This window comes from Colletes gigas, unplaced genomic scaffold, assembly GCF_013123115.1.
Source record: "Colletes gigas isolate AHSC1104 unplaced genomic scaffold, ASM1312311v1 Colletes_gigas_Sc00002, whole genome shotgun sequence".
Lineage (NCBI taxonomy): Eukaryota > Metazoa > Arthropoda > Insecta > Hymenoptera > Colletidae > Colletes > Colletes gigas.
Genome location: NW_025106631.1, coordinates 8,177,668 through 8,200,122, shown reverse-complemented (window position 1 = coordinate 8,200,122; position 22,455 = coordinate 8,177,668). Strand labels below are relative to the sequence as shown.

The window sequence follows — 22,455 nt, the reverse complement described above, 5'->3', positions numbered from 1 at the left end:
GATTAGGGCCCGATATAGACGAGCACCATTATACGTCTGTGTTGTGTATATAAAATGCCAGAAAGGGTTGAACAGACCCGAGAATAGCTTCAAGAGGCTACCATGCCAAAGGGTGGTTGGGATCGAAAGTCGTTTGCATGGGAAAAGGGCCCAGCGTAAAGCCACGTTCACGCTGTTGGTGTTTCCATAAATCGAGGCGTCGTTGGCGAACGCGGGAGCGTGGCTTACCGCTGTCGTGGACCGTCTCTCGGCCACCCCCCGTGTCTCCGATGTCTCACCCCTGCAACGCAGGGTGTATGTGTTGCAGCATACTGACCAGATATTAAATTATTAGCTGCGGTCGAGTTGTGGCCGAGCGTGTTCGCGCCGGCGTGATTCACGTGCGGATGAACGATCGCGGACGCCGTCAACGTGTGCCCCGAAGGATGACCGAGGCCGTGGGGCAACGTGTTGGCGAGCGGCAGCGTGGTCCTGGGCGGCACGGCGGGCGCGGGGGAGGACGGCACGCCACCCTTTTCCGGGCTCTTCGACAGGGGCGCCGACGAGCCGCCGTTCTGCCCTGAATTGTTCGGCGGCTGGCTGACGTGCAGCCGGTTCCTTAGGGTCACCAGCTCCGTGCTCAGGCTCCTCAGACGCTGCTGTAAGTGCACGGCTTCGTTCGAGGACGAGGCATCTGGAAAAGGCAAACGGATGCGTGAGCTGGGTACCTGGACAACCAAACTTCCAACTGCCCGGATAGAAAACCGATTCCCTACATTTAACCAAAATAGTCGCTAGGTTCTTCGAAAACCGGGGTACCCGGACACCCAAACTTCGAACTGGTTGGATAGAAAACAATGATGGCCCTAATTTTTGGGGATTTTAGCAAGAACGTTGCAATGCAGATTTATTTTAAGACCAGCACCCCCGCATCCCTTTCATGAGAAAATCTTTTTAACCCTTGAGACTCTGTAATGTTGCTATAATTTATTTCTGCTTTCAATTTTCGTTGAGCGTTTAATCTCTTAAAAATTGACAATGCCTTCGAGTTATTTTACTACATAATTCCTCAAACGAAGGACTGTACGTGCCCGATGAGGTATCGTCGGGTAAAAGGGTTGTAAAAGCTATTGTAATCGAATATACCCTTCGCTCGAAGTGGCATTAAAAGGGCGACCGGTAGATAAAAGAAAAGATACAGCAGGTAGTCTCTACCCGGTCTCTGCCTCGTTCTCGCAGCTTCCTACTCGCCTTGAGTTGCCGTTACGTTTCGTGCTATTGTCATACTGTGTGAGGTTTCATATTGAAAATACTCGGTTGAACTGCTATAATCTCTTTAAGAGCCCTGGCTGGGGCCAGAGTCAGCGCCATTTAAACAGCACTCCTTGAAAGGGAGAACTTTACTACACCACTGTTGCAAAAAATACCTGAACCCTTCTCAAGCTTCAACGTTAGATATCTTCCAACCGAAACATCAATGTCAAACCCGTATATCGATTTCTTTGGAACGCAAGCTCGTTTGACCAGAGGATGTTAATAAGGGTATACAAGCGATTGTAGCGTAGGGAAGTGTTTGACAAAGCTGACAGAGAAAAAAGTGAGTCCGTTAGGAGAGATATTTCATCGAAAAATCGTCCTGGCTTTGGCGGAGCGATGTTTGGTCACGCAACACGGGCCAATTCGCGGGCAAACGAACTCCCTGTGTGCGCGAGTCCGCGACGATAAAAGGGTTATCGCGCGTTTCGCGAGCCAGGGCAAACAGCGCATCGGAAATTCGGCGGGGCCTCGTTTTCTAAATGAATTATTTCTACGGCGCAGAAGGGGACACCGTCCAGTGCAAATTGTCGGCCTGGCGCGGACGACGACTGAATTTTCCAACGTGTCCACATTATAGGCAATTTAGCCGGCCGCTAAGGGCGCAACGAACGAGGCGTTTCGTTAATAGCGGCCGCACGGAAAATTACTCCGCGGAAGGCTTTCCACGGACGACGGGGAAACGCCATGAATATTTCACCGTAGAATTGCCGCACCACGCACCACGATCCTCAAAAACGACGCTTTGCCGCCGTTAATGACGCTCGACCGTTTACTTATTTACCCCTTTCGCTATTAACGAGTCCATCGAAAAATATCGCACCTCCTTCTAGATATTTCATCAAGTTTCGTATACTTTCGGCGCTCTTTTAACAATTCTTTTAAGCGCTCGATCTTTTGTCTCTGTTTCGACCGATAGACGCATCGTCGAAGATTGGAAGGAAACAATTTCCTCCAAGGGAAAATCTTCCAATCGGCCATCTCGTCGGTTATTAGGATCCTCGAGTTTCTTTCGAGGAATTCGCTCTGTTTTACGATCGATGATAGGCCGAAAGCTTTGGATCGGGGGCGTCTTCGAGCCGGGCAGCGTGCCGTCCGTCAGTCGCCGCGTCGTAAATTCGCTGTACAGAAAATCCACGGTTCGACTGCTCGTGGATCGACGTAAACGCTGAAACGCGCTTGTTCGACAACTGCCACACCAGTTCAACTGGTTTCACGGAATATGGGACACGAGCGAACGGCCGGTTCCGTGGTTCACGGTACGCAGATACGCGGTCGGTTTGTCACAGCGAACGGACGTGTTCCTTTTTTAAATGTTCTGATTAGAAACCAGTATATCCCGTCCTGCGGAGAAACAGCCACGACCGATAGCGCTAATCTAACCGGATTGTCGATCCCGTAGATGGAAAATTCTGATAGGTCGACGTGCCACCGTCCCGAGGAACCGCGAGACAATACTCCGATTGATACCCGACCGCCGATTCGTATCGGTCCGGGCGACGCTGACGTCGCTGGAAAATTAAATTCCAACGGTCGACGATAAGGATCGACTCCGGCTGGACCACCGATCGAAAGATCAGACCACAAAATAATAAATCAAAATGGTTCGCGAAAAATCTCTAACCACCGTGACACGCCTGAGCGCTACTGAACGGGTACGATATAGAATATGAAATTATCGCTCCATTTTGGTTGCTCACGTAAGAGTCGAGATCTAATTCTTTAATAAACCCAGCGACAAAAGGGGAAATACATAAATCTGAAAGTCTGAAGACGTTGCACAACAGGTGTCCTCGACTGTAGACGGTGTCAGCGTCCTTCGCAAGTTCTACGTCGATCTTGCGAAAAAAAAAAAAGTAAAACACCTGTCGATTTAACGTCGCCAAGTTAGACCTCGAAGGGGCACATCTGTCACTCGGCTGACGGCCGATCGTTGGCGACGCTAGCGACGGTTCGAAGCGATCCGCGTCGTCGGGGAATCCCCGAGCTCGTTTTCGCGCGATCCAAGGTTCCTCTCGGCTATTGTAGCCAAGATTAACGGTACCCGGCGAACGACAGTGCCAACAGAGCGCCGCGCATGTTAGGAATACCGGAGGACAGACGGTCAGAAAGAAGAGCAATCTCCGCGGGACGAAAGAACCCACCGACTTTATTCCCCCTCGAAACCGAGCAACGACTTGCTCCATTTTTTCGCCGGGGAAAGTCGGACGCGGGAGCCCAAACAGCCTGGAAAGAACAAGTATTCGTTCTTCTTGTTTCTTCGCCGCGAGAGCGGAAGCATTACGCCGGGGAAAACTTCTCCGCGTGGAACAAAGGAGCGCGTCTCTGAACGCGGGGCTAAGAAAATGCGGGAGCGCGCGCGTTCCTGGAAAATAATCACCCCCCTTTTCCACCACGGTTGACCGAGAAGCCTGGATTCGCGAGCAACCGCGCGAAAATCACCGCCAACGTACACACCGACCCTTTTTCTTTCCTCTCGATCTCCCCCTCATTCACCAGCCGCGCGATCGGCCATTTTCATTCATCCTCGCCCGGTTCCCGTTCTCCGCAGGGCCGTGCCGTCGCCTGGATGCAACGGGTGCTAATTATTTTTGGGTAAATTAAAACGCTAATACGGTTTGCATTCGTTGCTCGGACGATGAATATTTTCTCTCGAATATAAACCGTGAAAAATTTTTGCAAGGCGCTGTATTTTACCTGCGTTGCCCTTGTGAGCGAATAAAATATATAATGATTCTTGGCGGAAGCGAGAAATTATTCGACAAGCAAGTTCCTTAGGTAGGTCTTTGAGTCTCCGAATGCGACCGCGACGAAACGGTTACGACACTGGTTACCAAACTCCCGGCTCGTTAGCGTGGCCAGAATTTGACGGGCAAACCTTGACTTTGACCAGAGAAGTGACGCGCGACAGGTTCCACTGCTGTAGTCAACACCGTATCGGTAGCTCAGCGACTATGGTCGCTCGTCCAAGTTGGACTTTCGAGGATCGTTTCGCTTCTTGGGAAACACCGGAAGGCTCTGTCACCTGCTTTCCTAGCATACAAATTTCCTGGGAGATTCAGTCGACTACAGATATCTTTTGTATTATACAAAAAATTACTTTTCAGGGAACATCCCATCCCCCGAATGGCCTCCATTTACGATTACAAGACGAAGCTGGGTCAGCTCCAGGCTGGCCTGTGGCTGGTATTTTTGTTTGCATCCGTTCCGCGCGTATTGTCGGGCAAACATTATTATCGAATGCCGAAACGATCCCACGTTTGAGAATCGAGAACGCGCCGAGTCGCCCCGAGACAACACGGTCGTGTAAATAATGCAGTACGCGTACGCCGATCCGCGTGCCGCTGTTAAATAACTTATTTCCAAGTCCCAGAACCTGTTATGTAACTAATCTCGTATCCGGAAGTTGGTCGCGCGGTAACGAAACCAGTCGTATGGGCATTACGAGAGTGAGACGTTCGGTCGAAGGGAAAAACGCTCGATAAAAGGGAAAAGAACTGTGGGAGACGGTGGGAGAAAGTGTCTGTCAAACGGAGGACGCACAGAGTCGCGCCAAAACCCTTCGGACCCAATCTTACGAGATGCAAGCTACGATTATTTATTTACTTATTTATTTATTCGATCAACAGGAAGCCCCATTAGCGTAGAACATGATAATCAAAAATTGTATAGTTTTTGAACGATTCAATAGTCCCCAAGCTAGTAGAATAAGAGTTCGCGATCAGACAAGGACGATCGAGTAATGCACGTGAGAATCTATTCAAATTTTCGACGTATTAATTTTGCTCTCCGAGTCTCCATGCGTGACACAATTAAGATCCATAATACGAAACTTTTTACGAGTGTTTCGCATAAATGCGATCCGCGAAGTTGTTGGAGCGGTCCTCGCTTTTAAATAGCCGAATAGGCGTTCGTTAAGAAGTTCGCGGTTGATTCTTGCCCCGTGGAAGAGAAACGAGACTAAAGCGAGGACAGTTTCGTGGAGGAGGGAAACAGGAAGGAGACGCCCGGCCAAAGAAGGACGGGAGTCGGTGGGGGCGAAGTTCGACGCGAAAGAGAAGAGAGGAAGGAGGGCGTGGAACGAGGGTCGTATATCACAATGAGGTAAAAGTTTAGTGGCCCGTTTTGCAGGGGCAAATGCATCCCGATTCACGAAACCCTGCAGCGAGAGAACACTTTCGATCGCGCGATCGAAACCCGCTGGAGCCTGAAACCGATACGAACGGGTCTTTATTCGGCCAAGGATGCATTGTTTAATTTTCGCGGTTCGAGTGGCGCGAACGCTCGCGATAAAAATTTCTACGCCCGTGCTGGATACTTTGCAAACATTACACGGCCGTACAGTTAATTGGAGTGGATGTATCGGTGCCTCGGTAACGTCGAAAATATTTTATAAAATCGCGAATGGCGCGCGTCTGCGTTTACCCGATGCGCTCGGGTCGGTCGACGAGTCGAGCTTTCATGAAAAATTAGTCGAATTCCGGGACCGGCTCTCGAAAAAGGCAATCAATTCGCGAAGCGTCATCGGCCGAAAAAAAAGGTTCGAAATTGTCGAAACCATAGTAGCCTACGCTTGGACGCGCTGCAACGTACTTTATTCTACGGAGCGAGCATTTTCTGTTACGTCTACGCGAGACTAATATCTCTTCCGACTTGCACAGTCAACGGCTGGAATCGATATGACTACAGACGATAAACTACTCTCGCTCGGGAATTTACAATACGCTCGATTCTCTTTCTACACGGCGGGTACGTTCCAAAGAACACCGTGTAACCGATTTGTCACACTCAGCCTTCCGAGAAAACATACGACGACACTCGATGCAACATCGAGAGACCGGACGACGCAACATATCGGTGGGGGGACAAAAAATATTCTTTTTTCCCGGGTTTCGGTAACTGCCGTTTAAATTCCTCGTGTACGAAGTATCAATGTTGTTTCTAACGAAATGCTTCTTCGTGTATTCCACGTATTCCACGTCCTGGACGATTGCTTTTATTTTTCCAAACGATTATAAAAGTCCAAACGTCTCCGTATCCGGCCTCGAGTAAAAATATCATCGACTTATTTACTTTTCCAATCGAAACAAAAATATTTTCCGTATTACAGAAACACGGCGAACGCGCGGGAAAAACATTGGCCAGGTGGCTGGCGCTGTTTATTCGATATTAAATTGTCTGAAGGATCGGGGCTCGCGGTTCCGGTGGAAAGAAACCGACCCCGTCCTCCCCCTCGAATCGAAACCGCGCAAAAAAGTAAAGCGAACGTATTTGGAAAACAAACACGCTCCGAGGGACGCGCACTTCCTGCTGCGTTGCAATTGAAAATGTAATATGGTAATTTAAATAAATGAGTTGCGAGAAAGGGTGGAACGAACGATGAAAACGAGGCTCGTAGCCGGGGCGACGATGATTAATTATTCCCGGCACTTTCGATGGACTGTCGCGAGACCGCGATCGGGAGTAGCGCGAGATAACCATGGGATAAATCGTGTGGAGAGCCATGGGAGAATCGAGCCAAGGACCATGGAGAGACAAACGAAAAGGAGGCGAAGGCTCGGGGCAGGTATACGCTGCTCGGCGAGCAGGTCCTACTGCGGCGGAATTAAAGCGAACAGGTACCTTCGGGGCTGAACGCTCCTTCCGAGAAAACAGGTTCTTTTTCGTCTTCTTCTTCTTCTCACGGGATCGCGCGTCCACACCCCATTCGCATTAACTCCCGAGGAGAGAAAGGGGCCCGAATGCTTACCGAAGCTTGTGATTTTTAAGGGGGGCAGGCCTTCGATGAGGTCCTTCGGCCCCGACGGGACTGTTACGAGATAGCGGAGACGCGAGCGGAATTGCTTAACGTCCTCCGGCTTCCTTTTTTACACGATAGTCGACAAATTGCAGCCCTGCATAATTACCGAGGAAACATTCCAACCGACCAGATTCCCTCCTCACTATACCTCTTGCTCGTTACTCACATAAACCAAACATATTCTCGGTTATCGTGGAAACCGATTAAAATTTTATACTTTTGACAGTGGAATCTTCCCGGTAACAAAATAAACAAAACTTCGAAAGATCAGCTGTTTCTTAGCTGATACGATTATTTTACAAGGTGTTTGCTTTTCATAGTCGAGGAATCGTGTCAGAACGTGAAGGGGTGGCGACCGGAGGGTGGATCTATACGCTCGTACGCGAGAAGGGAGAACTGTCGCTTTTATTCGCGACAAGGGAGACATAATGTACCTGTTCGAGGATCTTCTCGTTATCGTGGCGTATTTAAATTCTCGTTGCGTCCGCCGCGGGGAATCGATCCTCCTCGCGGCGGCTTTTCTCCGCTCGGAGACGCTTCGCATGCACGCGGACCGAAGGATTCTACGGGAGGAACGATCGGCGACACTCGCGGGAGAAATAAGTGGAACGAGGCTCCGAGCGTACCGCGAGAGACTAAAAAGTAGCATGGAAAAGCAACGAACAAGTCCAACCGTCGAGTATTCGTTAGGAATCGTCGACGAGATAGAATTTATTGCATTTTTCCACGTGTCTATTATTTGAATTAACTTGAATTTAATATCAACCGTGCTTCGTTTCTGGTATCGACTCGAAATCGTGTCTTCGCGTCAAGTAGATTAAATTTTGATTCGTCAGACAGGGTTTTCGAGAGAACGACAATAATCCTGTCATACTGATTAACGGTTTTTTAATACACCAACGTCGTGCAATCTTCTCGACACCAGCAACCAACATTGGCAATAATTTCTTGTAAATCGCTCGCAATATTCGCAGACTTTTTTTCGGGGGTCTGCAATTAATTCACGTTTAACGAGGCGATCAATTCTTTCGGTTATAGTTTCTAATTATACCCTCTGGCAGCAAATTCGCGTGAAAATTTCCTTTAAACGTGTGATTCGATATTATTCCAATTTTCCAGACGGCCGTGACTTGCGTGTAACATTATTTCGAAATTGAAGAAATGCCATTTCAAAATGATTCATTAGCGCTAATTGTTATTAACGTAAATAATAACATTGCAAATATTACGAGCCATACAATGCGCCTGTAATCGCATCCAAGCCTCAGAAAGCCGAGGATCGGCAGGAAAATATTCATTATTATCGAGGTAAATAATAATATTTGAGGGAAGCATTCGATTGCCAATTCGACGTTATTCCGCCTCGCGTAATTGGATCTATACGGTGAAAAAGGGGTCAGAGAATCCAGGACGCAGAATAATAAAAAGAGTAGAGTAATGATTATATAATGGATATTTTCTATAGGAAGTCCTAAACACGTGTGTCGATTAATTTTGCATTTGCGTGTCCGTTCTAGCTGTAGAAGTTTGGAAAAAAGGCAGCCGACCGTTAAATTTTATTATTCGATAATAATAATCGGTAGAATACTGCTCGTTAAGATTCTTTGTGTAGATTTATTCAGCGTGAAACGACGTTTACGGTGAAAATAGCGGGAGACTCGAAACGGAAAATATGTAAAGCGTGCGCCGAAAGAGCGAAACGAGTGGTCCAAAGTGGCGAGAGAAAGAAGCAACGAAGCAAGGACTATCTTAAGCACGCCTGTTCGGCACGAGTAGCCAGATAAGGAGGAAGACGAATCGATCGGACAAGATATTCCGCATTCCTTCGTACGCCTCGCGATTACCCGATCGCGACGAAAGCCACCGGTGATTATTTTACCCACGTATGATTTAACGCCCCGAATAACGCACGTATTCCATTTTCCTGGACGTAAACGCGTGCTCTAGTTACTCACCGGTCGGTTCGACCCTTAAAAATAGGGGGAACAACCCTTTCTGGCGAGGCGTTTGTTGGATATTCGCGCGAGTTTTTGCTATTGCAGAGATGGAAGGCCAGGACGCGCAAGGACTCGAGACGAGGCAGAAGACACGGCCACAAATTTTCGCGGACACGCTGGAAACCTAACCGAACACAGCTTTGTCCGTGCATTATCTCACGCGAAACGATGACGTCGGGCCAAGGGGAATGCGTGTACCTTCCGAGAAGTCGAAGAAAGTCGACGATCCGCGTCGATGGCTACCTTTTTCACGACCTTTCGAGTGAAACCGAAACTCGTGCGTCTCTCCTCCACAAAGGGGCCTCGGGGAAAGAGACGAAACACCTATGTGTCTACGGGTATGTGTGTGTGTGTGTGCAAGAGAGAGAGAGAGAGCATGGCTCGACCTCGGGGTCTAATCAGATGCGGGTTAATCCCGGCTGTTTCTCTGCCCTAAAGGGTCGTCCACACGTGGGAAGAGAAGCTGCGCGCTCTTCGTAGGCTTTCGTGCGACCGAAGATTCGACTAGGCTGAGAAGAATGTTAATTGAAGTGTTTCAAGATCTCGGATGGGATCTGGACAGAGTCGGGGACGTTAACGCGCCACGAGGGACTCGACTTCCAGTTTCAAAACGTCAGAACAGGATTGCGTCGCGTGATTTGCCAGGAAAAATTTGAAGAAACATTCTATAACGTTCAAAGACAGTACTACCTCGTATATTACAGAGTATCTAGCCCCTGCTCCACACCAGGTGCCATGATCCAGAATTATCAGCCTTATCAGCTTACCATGACACCGAGGAAGGGTATTTGCAAGCAAGGACGTCTTCGATTGGGTCATTTTCTTTGTGACTGAATCTAGAGATCAATAAAGTAGAGAATGCACAAGCCTTGAACGGATTTTTGCTAAAATGGCCTGACTTGCTTGAAGAATAACGCGTAATGGAGCGAACGTATCAGCCGTATTAGCGCGGACGAATCCGACGCCGTTTAATTACGCCTTAATTTGAAAGCGCGGCGATCTGCTCTCGAAATTTATAACAGTAACGCCTGTAACGAAGTGGCAATAAGCGTAACGACCTTGTGCGAGCCGCGTTATCGAACCAGGAAGCCTCGAGTAACGGCGATCAACCGCGAGACAGCGCGCTCCAAGAGTCGCGTTCGTCGAACAGTCCCGGGGACTTACGAAGCAACGTTTTCTTCCCGCTAATTAGTTTCTGTGTTTCACGAATCCTTCTCTGCCGACGATGCGTCAAGGTCAACGAGTTCAATCCGACGAGGCAACGAAAACTGCTCGACGACCGGTCGCCCCGCTGCGAGGACGATCTCTCGCCTCCGGAGTCGAGACGTTTCGCGAAACAACGATTTCCCCGCCAAAGTCGTTCCCCCGACGCGGCTATAATTTCGCGACAGTGTCCCTCGCGTGGTCGATAAAAATCTCCGCGCGAAATTGCTAAATTCCGAACGGGGGGGAAAAAAATACGGTTTTCGGTATGAGCGCCACTTAAGGCGACCTGCGCGGAGAAAAATACACGGACGCAATGGTATCGCGACACACGTGTGTGCGGGCACGCGAGCTATCAGCGATGGCCACTCGGTTTCGAACAATTCGATCGCCCCGCGGCTCGAACCGGAGCACGACTAAAGCAAAGTCTTCTACGCGAAAATCGACGTGAAATATGTGAGATTGACACAGAAATCGATGCGCAAGATTGTAAAATGAGAGTAACAGGACCGATATAACTTGAAACCGATGCGTCTGCGGCGGTTGTAACATCGTTTCGGCCCTTGTAACAGTTTCTAGGACTTTATCGATGCGTGAGACTGTGAAGTAACAGCAATAGGACCGTTATAACTTAAAACTGATGCGTATGCGACGGTTGTAACCGTTTCGACCGATGTCGTAACTGTTTAAATCGAAAGTATCGAAGGCGTGGATGGTGTTGTGAGGCGACTCGAGGCGTCTCGAAGCCATCGCTATCCGGTATGCGCAATACACGCGTCCGTATTTACCTGGTCGTCGGTGTGTACACGTATCGCGGCCGCACGTGGTGCACACCAGCCAGCACGAACCGGACAGTTGCAGTGGATGCACACTCGCTTAGGCCGTTGCCCCGCATAAATCCGAGCGAGAGGATTGCGAGATGCTGCTGGGAGTCCCCCTCCCCTCTGCGAACATCGACTCTGTACGCCGAGTTTATTCCGCGAACTTTCGAAGATGGGTCAAGGGAGTCCGCTGGGAGAGCCAACATCGAGAAACGTTTCCTTGCAAAAGGATGTCGCGAAGTTGGACCGCTCTCGTCCCTGGGAATAAACAAATTGAGGGACCGTCCGTTTGCCAAAGGTTGTGATTCTTGATGCGGTCAGGCCTTCAAAGCGGTCCTTTGGGTTGGCGAAACTGTTACAAGATTGCGGGGAGACACGAGGTGAACTGGTTAACGTCGAGCTTGCACGATTGGGGGTTCTTCTTACGAGACGCTCGTACGACGAAATGTAAATATGGTTCTGCATGCTGGACCGAGCGACTGCGAACGTTTTTGGGAGATTTCAAGGTCACCTGTATCTTTTTCGCCCGAAATCACGCATCAACGACCTCGTTGGTAATCCGGTCGATGGTGAATCGTCCGACGATCTTGAACGTTTTCTCAGAATCGGCAACGTCATGCGAGCTAATATGCCTCTGATATAACGAGAATCTCTCGCGACCGACACACTTGCGCGTGCTATTGTACGCTCGATGGTACACCATTAGAATCTATCGGCTGTATCTGCGATCCACGCGTAACCTACGATAATAAGTTTCCTCTTACTCTACATATTACAGACGTTGTTAACAGTTCTACAGAGTCACTCGTTTATATCGACTGTAATAACAGGCGTACAGTTGCTTCCTAGTTTCCTACAATGTCTAATAAGACGTTTGGAGAATTTGTTTCACGGCAGCGTGGTGTGTTTATAAGGTAATCCGGAACATCTATTACACGACGAGGTGCTCAACTTTATAGATTATTTATAGTCGCGTCGCGTTCGTAACAAAACTTGCAACGTTCGACTTTTACGGGCCGTGTCATTTTTCCTGTCTCGCCATTAATTTTGGAAAGGAAAAAAACGTCCTCCGTTCGAAGGATAAAACCCAACCACGCTCGAGAGTTATTCCCCCCATAGAGAATCGTGGCTTAAGGTTACGAGAACGCGGGCGGTCGACCGGTTGCTGAAAACGATCGTTAACGATCTCAAGGACACCGGCGGACCCTAAAATGAGTCTCACGCCAGCGAAGGAGCCCTTCGTTTCGAAACACATTTTACCTGTTCAACGACGACCGTCGTCGTCGATATAATACTTGGAAAAACTCGACGCGTCGCTCGTAATCGATTCAATTATTTCCGTATCCCCCGACAGTTCCTTTAAAACGGTCTCGGCGATCGTTTAATGACCATGGGAAAAAAACGAATTTACGGGAACGTTGACGACGCGACAAAAAGTATTAATTACTGGCGGCGGAATAAATAAATCCGCGAATAACGCCGCGCGTTGTAACGACACTTTGAAAGATTTTTCACGCGCTGGGAGAACAATTATGCGTGCCAGCCAGCAAGAAATGTAATTACTAAGCTCGAGGTCCCATAACCGTTTCCTGTCCCACTCCTTTTCGCAATCGTATCCGTGCATTCGTTCCTTTTGTCACCGTAATTGCGACAATCGAGAATATCTTCCCCACGACGACGTCAGTACACTGCGAATCCCCCTCTCTTTGCGAACTATAGATTTTGACTGTCTTTCGAACGTTAAATAGATGCAATTGAGTTAACGAGAAATGTATTACTAAAATTAACACGATCGCTACCACCATTTTATTGGAAAATTTACCATCACAGATCACATCATATATGTAGTAATGTATGCAATATGGTGCATGCTTTTAATTATGTATGACTAAGATTATATTAAATAGGTTAATTGAATATTTTGAGAGGAGTGCTTAGCATGATGTAACAATTGTCGACGGTTTGTATATCATACGCGACGTTGAGCTGTCACGAACGTTAATAAAGTCTGCTCGAATGTTGGACAAACTCCCTGTACGGTAGAAGGGTTACAAACACATCTCACGAACCTTTGAAAGTCAAAGGACAGTGGTCCTTTGGTCTGTGCTCTACGACAAAATGGCAGAACACTCCTATATTATTTGCATTTCACAGTATTAATGGGACACAAGGAGAAAATTGTTTGCCCGGAATAAAAAGCACCGTGTACACGCCGAGGACCAGCAAATTTTTTAATTCTGCGAAAATAGGATGCAGCCAAACGATGGAGCATGTACAAATAACAACGCTAAAAATAAATTCGTCCGTGTAACGAAATTGTCTATCGGGTCGATAAATATAGCAAAATTCCTGTCCCCGTATTTTTTTATATTTCGAACCGGTAATTTACCAAGCCGCTGCAAAGCTTCGACATTATTTACACGAAAATAATTTTTCAAAATTTTACCAGCACGCTGCTAGAAAATGAACGTACAACCAACGATCCGTTTTCATTTGCCTGAATTTCGTATCATTCATTAGTTCTCCATAGCCGTTCGTTTGTATTTTAGCATTAATAAATCTAATACTGCTCTTTCCTCTGTATCCAATTTCTCTCCATAATACCCAGTGACTCCTTCCCCTACTGCTTGAATTTTTTTCACCATCGCTGAAAGTAATAATGCCAGCCATCTGGTCCATCGAGTGTAAATCTCTTTTCATGCGTAAACAGCACTTTCTTCCGTCGTTTTCTTCGTCTAATATGCGAAACCGATTCGATCTTCGATGCGCTTCTCCGCTAATAGTGCATGCCAGTGGTTCTTAGCCTGTGTTTCTTCTGAAGACTTTGACAGTATGATACTGAACTAAAATGAATCTTTGAGTGTCCTGAGCTTGACAGAAAAATTTCGTAACGCTTGGAAACACTGCAGAATTATTTTTATTTCTACGTTCTTTTAAAGTCTAACATTGATATTGAAATTAAAAATTTGCTAGAATTTAAACCAAGCCAGAATATTCAACCTTCATTTAACTAATATTTAAGAAAATTATTCCGATGAAAATTGCATAGCAAGGGACTATGAGCTTCATTGGACTGCCAAAAGGGGTTCGTGGGAACGAAGAGTTAACCGTAGATACTCCGTGTGTAATTTGGCATGATGTCAAAGTAGAATTAAACGCAAGTTTTAATGCTGCGCACACACAGTGATCGCATCCAGCGAGCGATCCTGTTTTTCTGTTCTATTCAGGTCCTGGTATTTTTAAACAAGTCCGAAACATCGCTTCGAATTTTCCTTATCGATTTAGGTATTTTAGTAAACGTTAAATATACCGTTTACAGATTTAGAAGCATTTAATTTCGCGTCCAGTTAGCTGTGCATTTTCTCGATTCGATACAGGATGAATTTAGAGTGCAGAGCCTGCAGAAATATCGTTCTATGTTAACAAGGGATGGCCAACATCCGGGCTAGTTAGAAATCTGATAGTTTCGAGGGATGTTCCGTGATTGTATCGCGAGGTATACGATGATTAGATGATCAGTTACGATGAATTCGATCGTTCTGGAGCGTGCACGTGCACGAACGTAACGGCGAGGCTCGATTGGGCAATCGTTGCGTTACTTAATAACGGGAACAGAGAAGGCACGGTTTCCACGGCGTTTTCGCGAAGGTTTCGCCTTGTATCCGAACGGGGTAAACAAAACGGGACGAGGAACGAGACCGAATCGTGGGCGTGAGAAACAAGTGGGCCGATTCGAGCGCGACGAGTTGCAAGATTCGGGGAACAGGGTGGAAGAGAATGAATCGCGCGCGGGCAGTTGCGCAAGAAACCACGCTGAAAAGAGAGTCCCCCGTCCCGTACCCGTGATTCAGAGAGTTTCGCTTTCCTGCTTCCCACATTTATCCCCCTTTCTTTCGTCCGTTTACGTGTAAAGAACGGCGCAAGAAACGACCAACGAAACGATGATGCAGTGCTTAATGCTTCGGTTCACGGTTTATGAGATGAAACAATATGCCTCCGGGGGGGATTAATGCGCAAAGTAAGAATTACGATTTCTATCGCGACGGAGAAAAGGGAATAAGCCGCGATGAGATAATAAATTTCGTTAACTGCGCGGGGCCCCGGCGAAACGCGAGCTCGGACGCGAACGAAAAAAAAAAAAATAAAATGAAACAACCAACGGCGGAAAGTTGGGAAATAAAGTGTGTACGGCGCGGAAAACGCTCGAAATTTTAATCTCTGTCGCGTCAAGGAGATTACAGCGACGCGTACGTGACGTGAATCGCGGCGGCCATACAAATTCTAGGAAAATAGAGACCGGAGGAGGATGCGTGCGTGCAAAGGACCTCTTACGTTCGAACGACGATTTCCGGGAGCGGTGGTGCCTTTCGCTTTGCAATCCGCAATCCAATAAACGGACGGATAAGGAGCAACAGGAGAGCGATCTCGAGAATTTCGAAAAGTTGCACCGCCAGGCGACGCTGGACGAGCGTAATTTAGGTTCGAAACGGCGCACGTGGAGGAAACGAAGGATCGAGGAAGCTCCGGAACGCGTCGATCGAAACCAGATACAACCGAGATTCCACCAAATTTTTTTCAAACGATTCTCCGCTGCAAAAAGAGACGCTAACTCGTTTCGAAACAAGCACCGGGGTTGGGAGAGGACGGACGACTCGAGGGTCGAATAAATGCGAAACGCGTCGAGAGGAAAAGCTCGGCGATTTTCCCGGCGGAGCCTTTAACCTGCCCGGCCGGTGGCAAGAATGCAGCAGAGCAATCAGCCAAGAGAAACCGCGAAGACTGTTTTAACTGTAAAACGCAGGTAAGTTCTACGACGACTCGCGCCGCGGCTGTTCGTTTTCAGGTGGCAGGGCCGTACGGAGCTCGCGGCGGCGCCCTTTCCCATCTCTCGTCGTTAAAGTCGGGGCTATTCCAAAATACCTTAGCTCCCACCCCCGTAAACGCATAGCCACTTTTGTAACTTGATTACGGTTCGGTCGCTGAATCGAGTCCCGCGCGACGAATAAAGGCGGACGAGCTTTGACGACCGCGTAAAAAGAAACGAGACGACCAGGAATTAAATGCAAAGGAGAGGCGCCGAGTGCCTCGACGGCTATTAAAAATTCGCGGCCTTTCCCCGGGGACGACGCTCCGGATCGCGATCGTTTCTCTTTCGAACGTAGAAAAAGGCAAAAGTGGGGGAAACGTAAACAGAGCATGGGTTCCCTTGCACGGGACGAAACAAGTTTTGTTTCGTGTTTGGTAGATTATCAGATGTGCAATTATAGCTTTTGTTTCTGTTACTAAGATTGTATGAGGTCTGAAAAAAATGGATCGAAGTCCAATTGCATTCGGCCGAGAGAACTGTATATTTACGAGAATAACAAGACCATCGTTTCAAGAAAAATTTCTCTGCGCGGCGAGTCGTTATTAAAAATCCGCACCCCTGGATCGAGCAAGCCTTTTCTCCGGGCGAGGAAACGATTATCTCGGGAGAGCCCCGCGTCGGTGGAAGCTTCGCGATGCTCGGAGCGGAGCGCAGAAGTTCGAAGCGTGTCCCTCCCCTCCGTTCGAGCGCGTTTAAATCGTGCGGCGTCCATGAAATCGACGCGGTCGCCAAAAAGGAGGATCGCGAGCACGGCCAGTGGCGTACCTTGGAGTTTCTTCTCGGTCTCCCAGAACTTCTGCAGCTCCGTGAAGTACTTGTCCAGTATGAAGACCTTGGAGAGGCCCAGGGTGGCCATCTCAGGCGCTCGGGGCTCGTTATCGGCCAGAATTTTTCCACGACTGCGTTCGTTCGCGCGTAGCCCAGCGCGAACACCACCTCTGCCCGCACTCGCGTCGCACAAACCACCGTCGAACGATCGTTAGGAACCGCTCCTGGCCGATTCACAGATCGCCCGGACGACTCGCGGGCTGCCAGGTCATCGTGTCCTCGGCACACTCGTCACCGCACTCGCACATCTTTTCGCCCCGATTCGGCTGCTCGTCGTCGCCGACCTGTCACACGAGCCGATTAACCGATATTCACATAGCACTGCGTCGAGACGGTTCACCCGGGCCACGGGTGACGAATCGACGCCAAGATCCGGGAGTAAATCCTGCCCTCGATCGACAGGACGAGCGTAGCCGCGAACCGAGAAACCGCGGGCTTTCTTCGAGCTGTGAAAACGCTTCTTCCAACCGAGGGGAAAGTTTTTCTCGAGAAATTTCGAGCCGAACAACCGTCGAAAAACCGTCGTCGCTCGTTCCGCCGGAGTCCTAGGGGCGCTCTGGCGATCCGTTCCCGCGGGATAGGGGTCCCTTTTGTAGTCTGGATAGCACCTGTCGAGCGTTTCGTAACGTTAGAACTTTCGGCGAAGAGTCACACGGGCCGCGTTTGCGGGAGCACGAAGAGTGGCGACTCGCCGAGCTGAACTGGGCGTCATTGTTGGCTGGAACCCACCTCCGTGGCCGGGGCCCTATCTCTTCTAAGGCGGATTCGAGATAACTCCGGGAGCCTCGGCTGGCCGCTGGCTGGCGAGTTAGGTGGAAGGCACCACGGGCGTACCGGGGTCCGGGATGTCTGGCCGAGCAACAGGTCGTCCAAGTGGGGGCACCGGTCCCCCGACTGGACCGTTGCTCGTGGATGCTGCGTGGAAAAATGGCTGGGGCCCTAGACTCACCTTAGGCGTCTCTGGCTCGGACCCCCTCGGCTCGCCGCGTATCATCGCGCGGCCAACTATTCCGCTCGAGCGTGCTTTCCTTCGATACACCGCCGTCCACGCCGATACTTCTGCCCCGTTCGATGAACTGTTGTTTGTTTACAAATACGACCGAGTACCCCGCGTCACCGTCGTTCGACATACGGTATCGCAAGGCCCACTTTGCCGGCCAATTAGGGGCTCGTAAGCCATCAAAAAAACTCGCTACGCGGTTTAATCTCTTCATACGAATGCGTTGCATAAAGCTGCCTCTAAGCTTTCTCGTCAGAAGTCGAAATGGAAATGGAATATTCAGTATGTTTTCAAAAACACTGTGAATATTAATGCGTTTATTCCAGTGGAGTCTTCTTCGCGCTACCCTGTTTATACCGTGTAACGAACCCATTTCGTGTAGCATTTTCGAGTAAAATATTTACCAACAGCCTTTAACATACGCGAGGCTGCATCTGTCACGAGTGTCGTCTTCAGCGTTTCGTCGCAACATTTGATAAATCTAGAAATCGTACGACGTAGAATTCTCCCATATTTTTCTAATAATCAAACTATCGATACAAGGACCTAATGTTTCTCAATTAACAGGTGTTACGATCGTTGAGCGTACAAGAAAGTATAAAAGGATGTTTTTCTATTCCGAGTAAAGGGAATTTGTTCGGTCGTTGAAACGCTTTACGATAAACGCGTCCCGCGAGTATACGAGCGAAGAATGGATACAAATTTGTATACATCTATGTGACCTGTTTCGTCGACCGGTCGGAGAAGACGGATTTTGAATTTTCACCGTTCCGTCCGAAAGAACAGAATATTCGATAGCGGAAACAACATCTGGCGCGACCGATATATAGCCGACCTTTCTCTTGGAAATTCATCATTCAAACATTCACGATCCGATTTAAATTGCGCAAACCATTCGAACATTTGTTTCGTTATCGGGACCCAGCGAGTCCATCGACGCCACGTGCTCTTCGTGAATTTCAACGAGGATTTAAACCGTTTAAAATTTGAAAAAACCGAGGAACGTTCCGTTTCTCGCGCTTTATACGCCTATTTGTACCGGTCGCGACTAACCGGCCGTAGAACGTACCATTCGTTTCAGCCAATTAACCAATATACACGCTGAAAACGTTACCGATCGCTCGTTTACCGTCCAATTCGTAACAAAAAAAAAAAAAAAAACAGAGACCTGCCTTAACGGAGAACATTCTTTCTCCCCGCGAGGGATAATTAATAATTCGAGCGTTAATCGCGAACGGTTTTGGAGCGCGTGGATTTTAAGAAACGTCCGTCGTGCTTCCGTTAATTGCTCGCTCGCGTTTCGCGGGCACGTAGTCGTCGCGTTTTCGGCTAGAACTCGTTGATGCGTAGAGATAATTGCTACCTAAGTCAAGCGCCGGCTTATTGCTAATTGCTTGTTACCCGTATCTACCGGGCGGCCCTTTCCTCGTGATTTATGCTCCTCCGAAACGGTAAACGCGGTTAAAGTTAATGGACGAAAGGCATTACGAGCAGGGCTTTGAAAGCGTTTCTTAAAAACCTTTCATGCAGGACGAAAATATCCTACTTTACGAATGTTTCGTAACGGCCACTCAACGTTTCGGCCGAGACAATGGTTACACGTAATAGATGTCCCGTCAAAGGGTCATATTTTAGCCCCGAAGAACGTCGTTTACAAATTGAACCGTTCGAATCGTTTGGAAATCGCTTCTGCGAACGGTTCTATGGAACACGGGGGATGAAAGGAATATCGTGTATTTGATGCAGCCGAGCTACCTCAGCAGTAGGCACGAAGCTTAAAATGTCAGCCGCCCTTCCCCAGCACTTAAACGTTCTCTGCAACGAGCAGGAAATGTTAAAGCGACAACTACCTGTAAATACGCCACTTTAACTTCGCGTATCTTGGAACTTCGAGTCTGGCAAGTCTGCGCGAAATCGCGCGGTGTTCGCTGCTAAATGAGTGACTGAACCTCCAGCTACCTACGTTCCAAGCCGCTTTCGAGATATCGGATACTTTGCAAAATGATAAAGTCCTTTGACTGAGCCCCGGTTGTCTCGAGCAACGCGTCGGATAATAACGCGATGTCTGTTTCATTTACTCTTACAAGACCATGCTCTTTCCTTGGTCGACGCGTCTTCGATTTAAACAGTTTTTAAGGGCCGAATCTACGTGGAAAAGTAAGTCGACAATTTCAACAGTATTTTCTATACTCGTTCCCGGAACTCTTGAAACGCGGTGCAGAGAATCGATGCTTGCATCGCTCGCGACGCCATAATTGCATCGAGCGTTACAAAGATCCTCCGTGGCGTCTCCGATCGATGCAAGGTCGCAAAAAGCGTATCGAAACAGCAACTCCCCCCTCCCTCCCTCCCCCCGATCGACAAAGTAGCTACAAACAGGCGAGGAATGGTTTCTCGAGGCTCGCGATGCTAACCGGGTTCGCGGAGCGCCGGATGCGACCCGAAACAGGATCGAAGGTGCTCTCGTTTCGTCGACGGGCCGACTCGATCGAAGGCGAAACGACGATCGTGGATCGAGAGGGACGAACAAGACCACGACGAGACGGGAGAAGGAGGAAGAAACGTCCGTATCTCGAGAGGATCCCGAGCGGACGTCCCGAAGCGTGTTCCGCCTTATAATTTTGATCTACAGCGGCGAGAAGAATCCAACATGGCTGTGGGGCCGCGGCTTACCCTGTGTCGTAAACAATACGGCGTCATCGTCGCCCGCTCGCAAGCGATCTTTCTCCTTTTCCATTAATCGACCAGCGTTCCGTCTCGCTCGGTCCCGAAGCTAGCGATGTGCTCGAAACGCCTCGCGTCGCTTCGATCCTCATTTTTCGGCCCGAGGAATCTTTTGAATAATCTCTGGTACGATCGAATAGATTTTGGATATAGAAATACCGGACTTGGGACGGCCTTTTAGCTTCTCGAAGATTTTGAATCTCAGCACTCAGAGGAGAAAAGATAAAATAGAAATGTAAGATAAAAGTTTTGATATTGGAAATCGTTTCTATAAGTTTCTATTCTTGAAAATCCTTCGAACAGCGACTTTCGACGCGATACGTTTCCGAATCGACTAGATTCCCGAGAATCGAAGGACGTTCGAGTTGCTCGAGAAGCTTGCAAAGGCGAGAAGCCAGCCATCGCTGCCTCTAGCTGTTGCTGGTCCCCTTCCCCACCAGGGTCCCTATCCTCCGGAGCAACCACACAGCGTCCCACTCCGTGGGCCTCCTACGACCCTCCACGAGAGTAGGATCGCAGGCCCCGCAAGGAAGCCGCTAAGAAGAAGAGGAGAGGTAGTAGGTCTCACCAGGGGCCGACGACCACTACCGGACCCAACTCTACCCCCCACTACCTGTGCGGCCTCACGGAGCACGATTATGCGGAGATTAAACTCGGCTCGTTGCTACACCATGGAGAGATTCGGCACGGAGTTTCGTGTCGAGGGTGCGAGAAGCCCTGGAACTGCTCGGGGTTACATCGAAAAGGTTGCAACTTTGTTTCGAGAACTGGTACTCAGTCTTGCGGGCAGCGACGTTGCGATTATCTTTTTTAACGGGCGTTTGCATAGCAATGGGGATCGAAATATGGCGACAGAGTTCGTAAATTATTTTTCACCAAGTAAAAATCTCATCCTTATACTTTATTTCTTTCGTTAAGAAATTCTATCAACATCAACATTTTCCGATCTGGCAATTAACAGTGTCATTAATATTCAGTCGCATACGTTCTATTCTGGATTTTTGTTAATTTCTCTAATTAGATACGGGAAGATCTGTCACAGTCGCTTTAAAGGTACCTATTTATTTATACGCTACTTTTCCTTGCTTTTCCTACACATAAATGTTAATGAAAATTCTTTTAGTCTTACGTTCTATTAAAAATAATTCCTCTCCGTCGTTCTACATAAACTTCAGCTATCAGTAATCAGTAACCAATATATTGATATTCTATAATGTGACGCTCGCTCGTGTAATTATAATATTAACTATTTTATTAAATAGAAACTTTTAATCGTCTCGAGTCTCTAAATATACACTGTAATTCTGCAGCAAATTCCACCCGTTAACCTCGACATTTGTAAATTTATTATGTCTAGAATTCTGTGGATAATATTTAATAAATCTTCCAGCGCTGGTAATTTTCTAGTATCTTGGAAAATATGTTTAACCTCCTCTATATTTAAACACGACGATAAATCTCTCGCCTCACAGACCTATCATCAGTAATCCAAAATGTAATACCTAAAGTGTTCGAGGACGTAATTTCTAAAAGTATCGTCCTCTCGTCTAACAAAGGTTTTCTACTTAAATCGATAAGAAGTAATTAATTGTTTATTGCGTGAACAGGTAGCTGCCCTCGAACAGTGTGATGCGTCAAAAGTGGCACACCAACGAAACCGAGAATGGTTTCGAAATAAATCGATGCGTAACGTAATTGGTTATGGACATGACAATTATTAACTAGTCGCGTTAAAACGATGACTTTCGATGATCATTGACGGTACGATAGACCGAACGCGTCAAACTCGGATTGATTTCCAAAACGCTGGGCAAGATACGCGATCGTTCAAATAAGTAGGTTCTCGTTCGAGGATCGGCTGCAAGGAGGTTATCCGAGGAACCGCACGGTTGATTAACGAGCGCATGCTCGAAAAGTGTGAG

General features: G+C 48.2%; 1 protein-coding gene across 1 annotated transcript in view; it reads right to left on the bottom strand.

The window, feature by feature from the left end:
* Nucleotides 1-22,455, bottom strand: part of LOC122399577 (unconventional myosin-IXb) — a 53,602-nt gene that overhangs the window by 10,330 nt on the left and 20,817 nt on the right. The window contains exon 2 of the mRNA XM_043400360.1: nt 317-673. Within this exon, the coding sequence (XP_043256295.1) occupies nt 317-673 (357 nt within the window). The remainder of the gene's footprint in view (nt 1-316; nt 674-22,455) is intronic.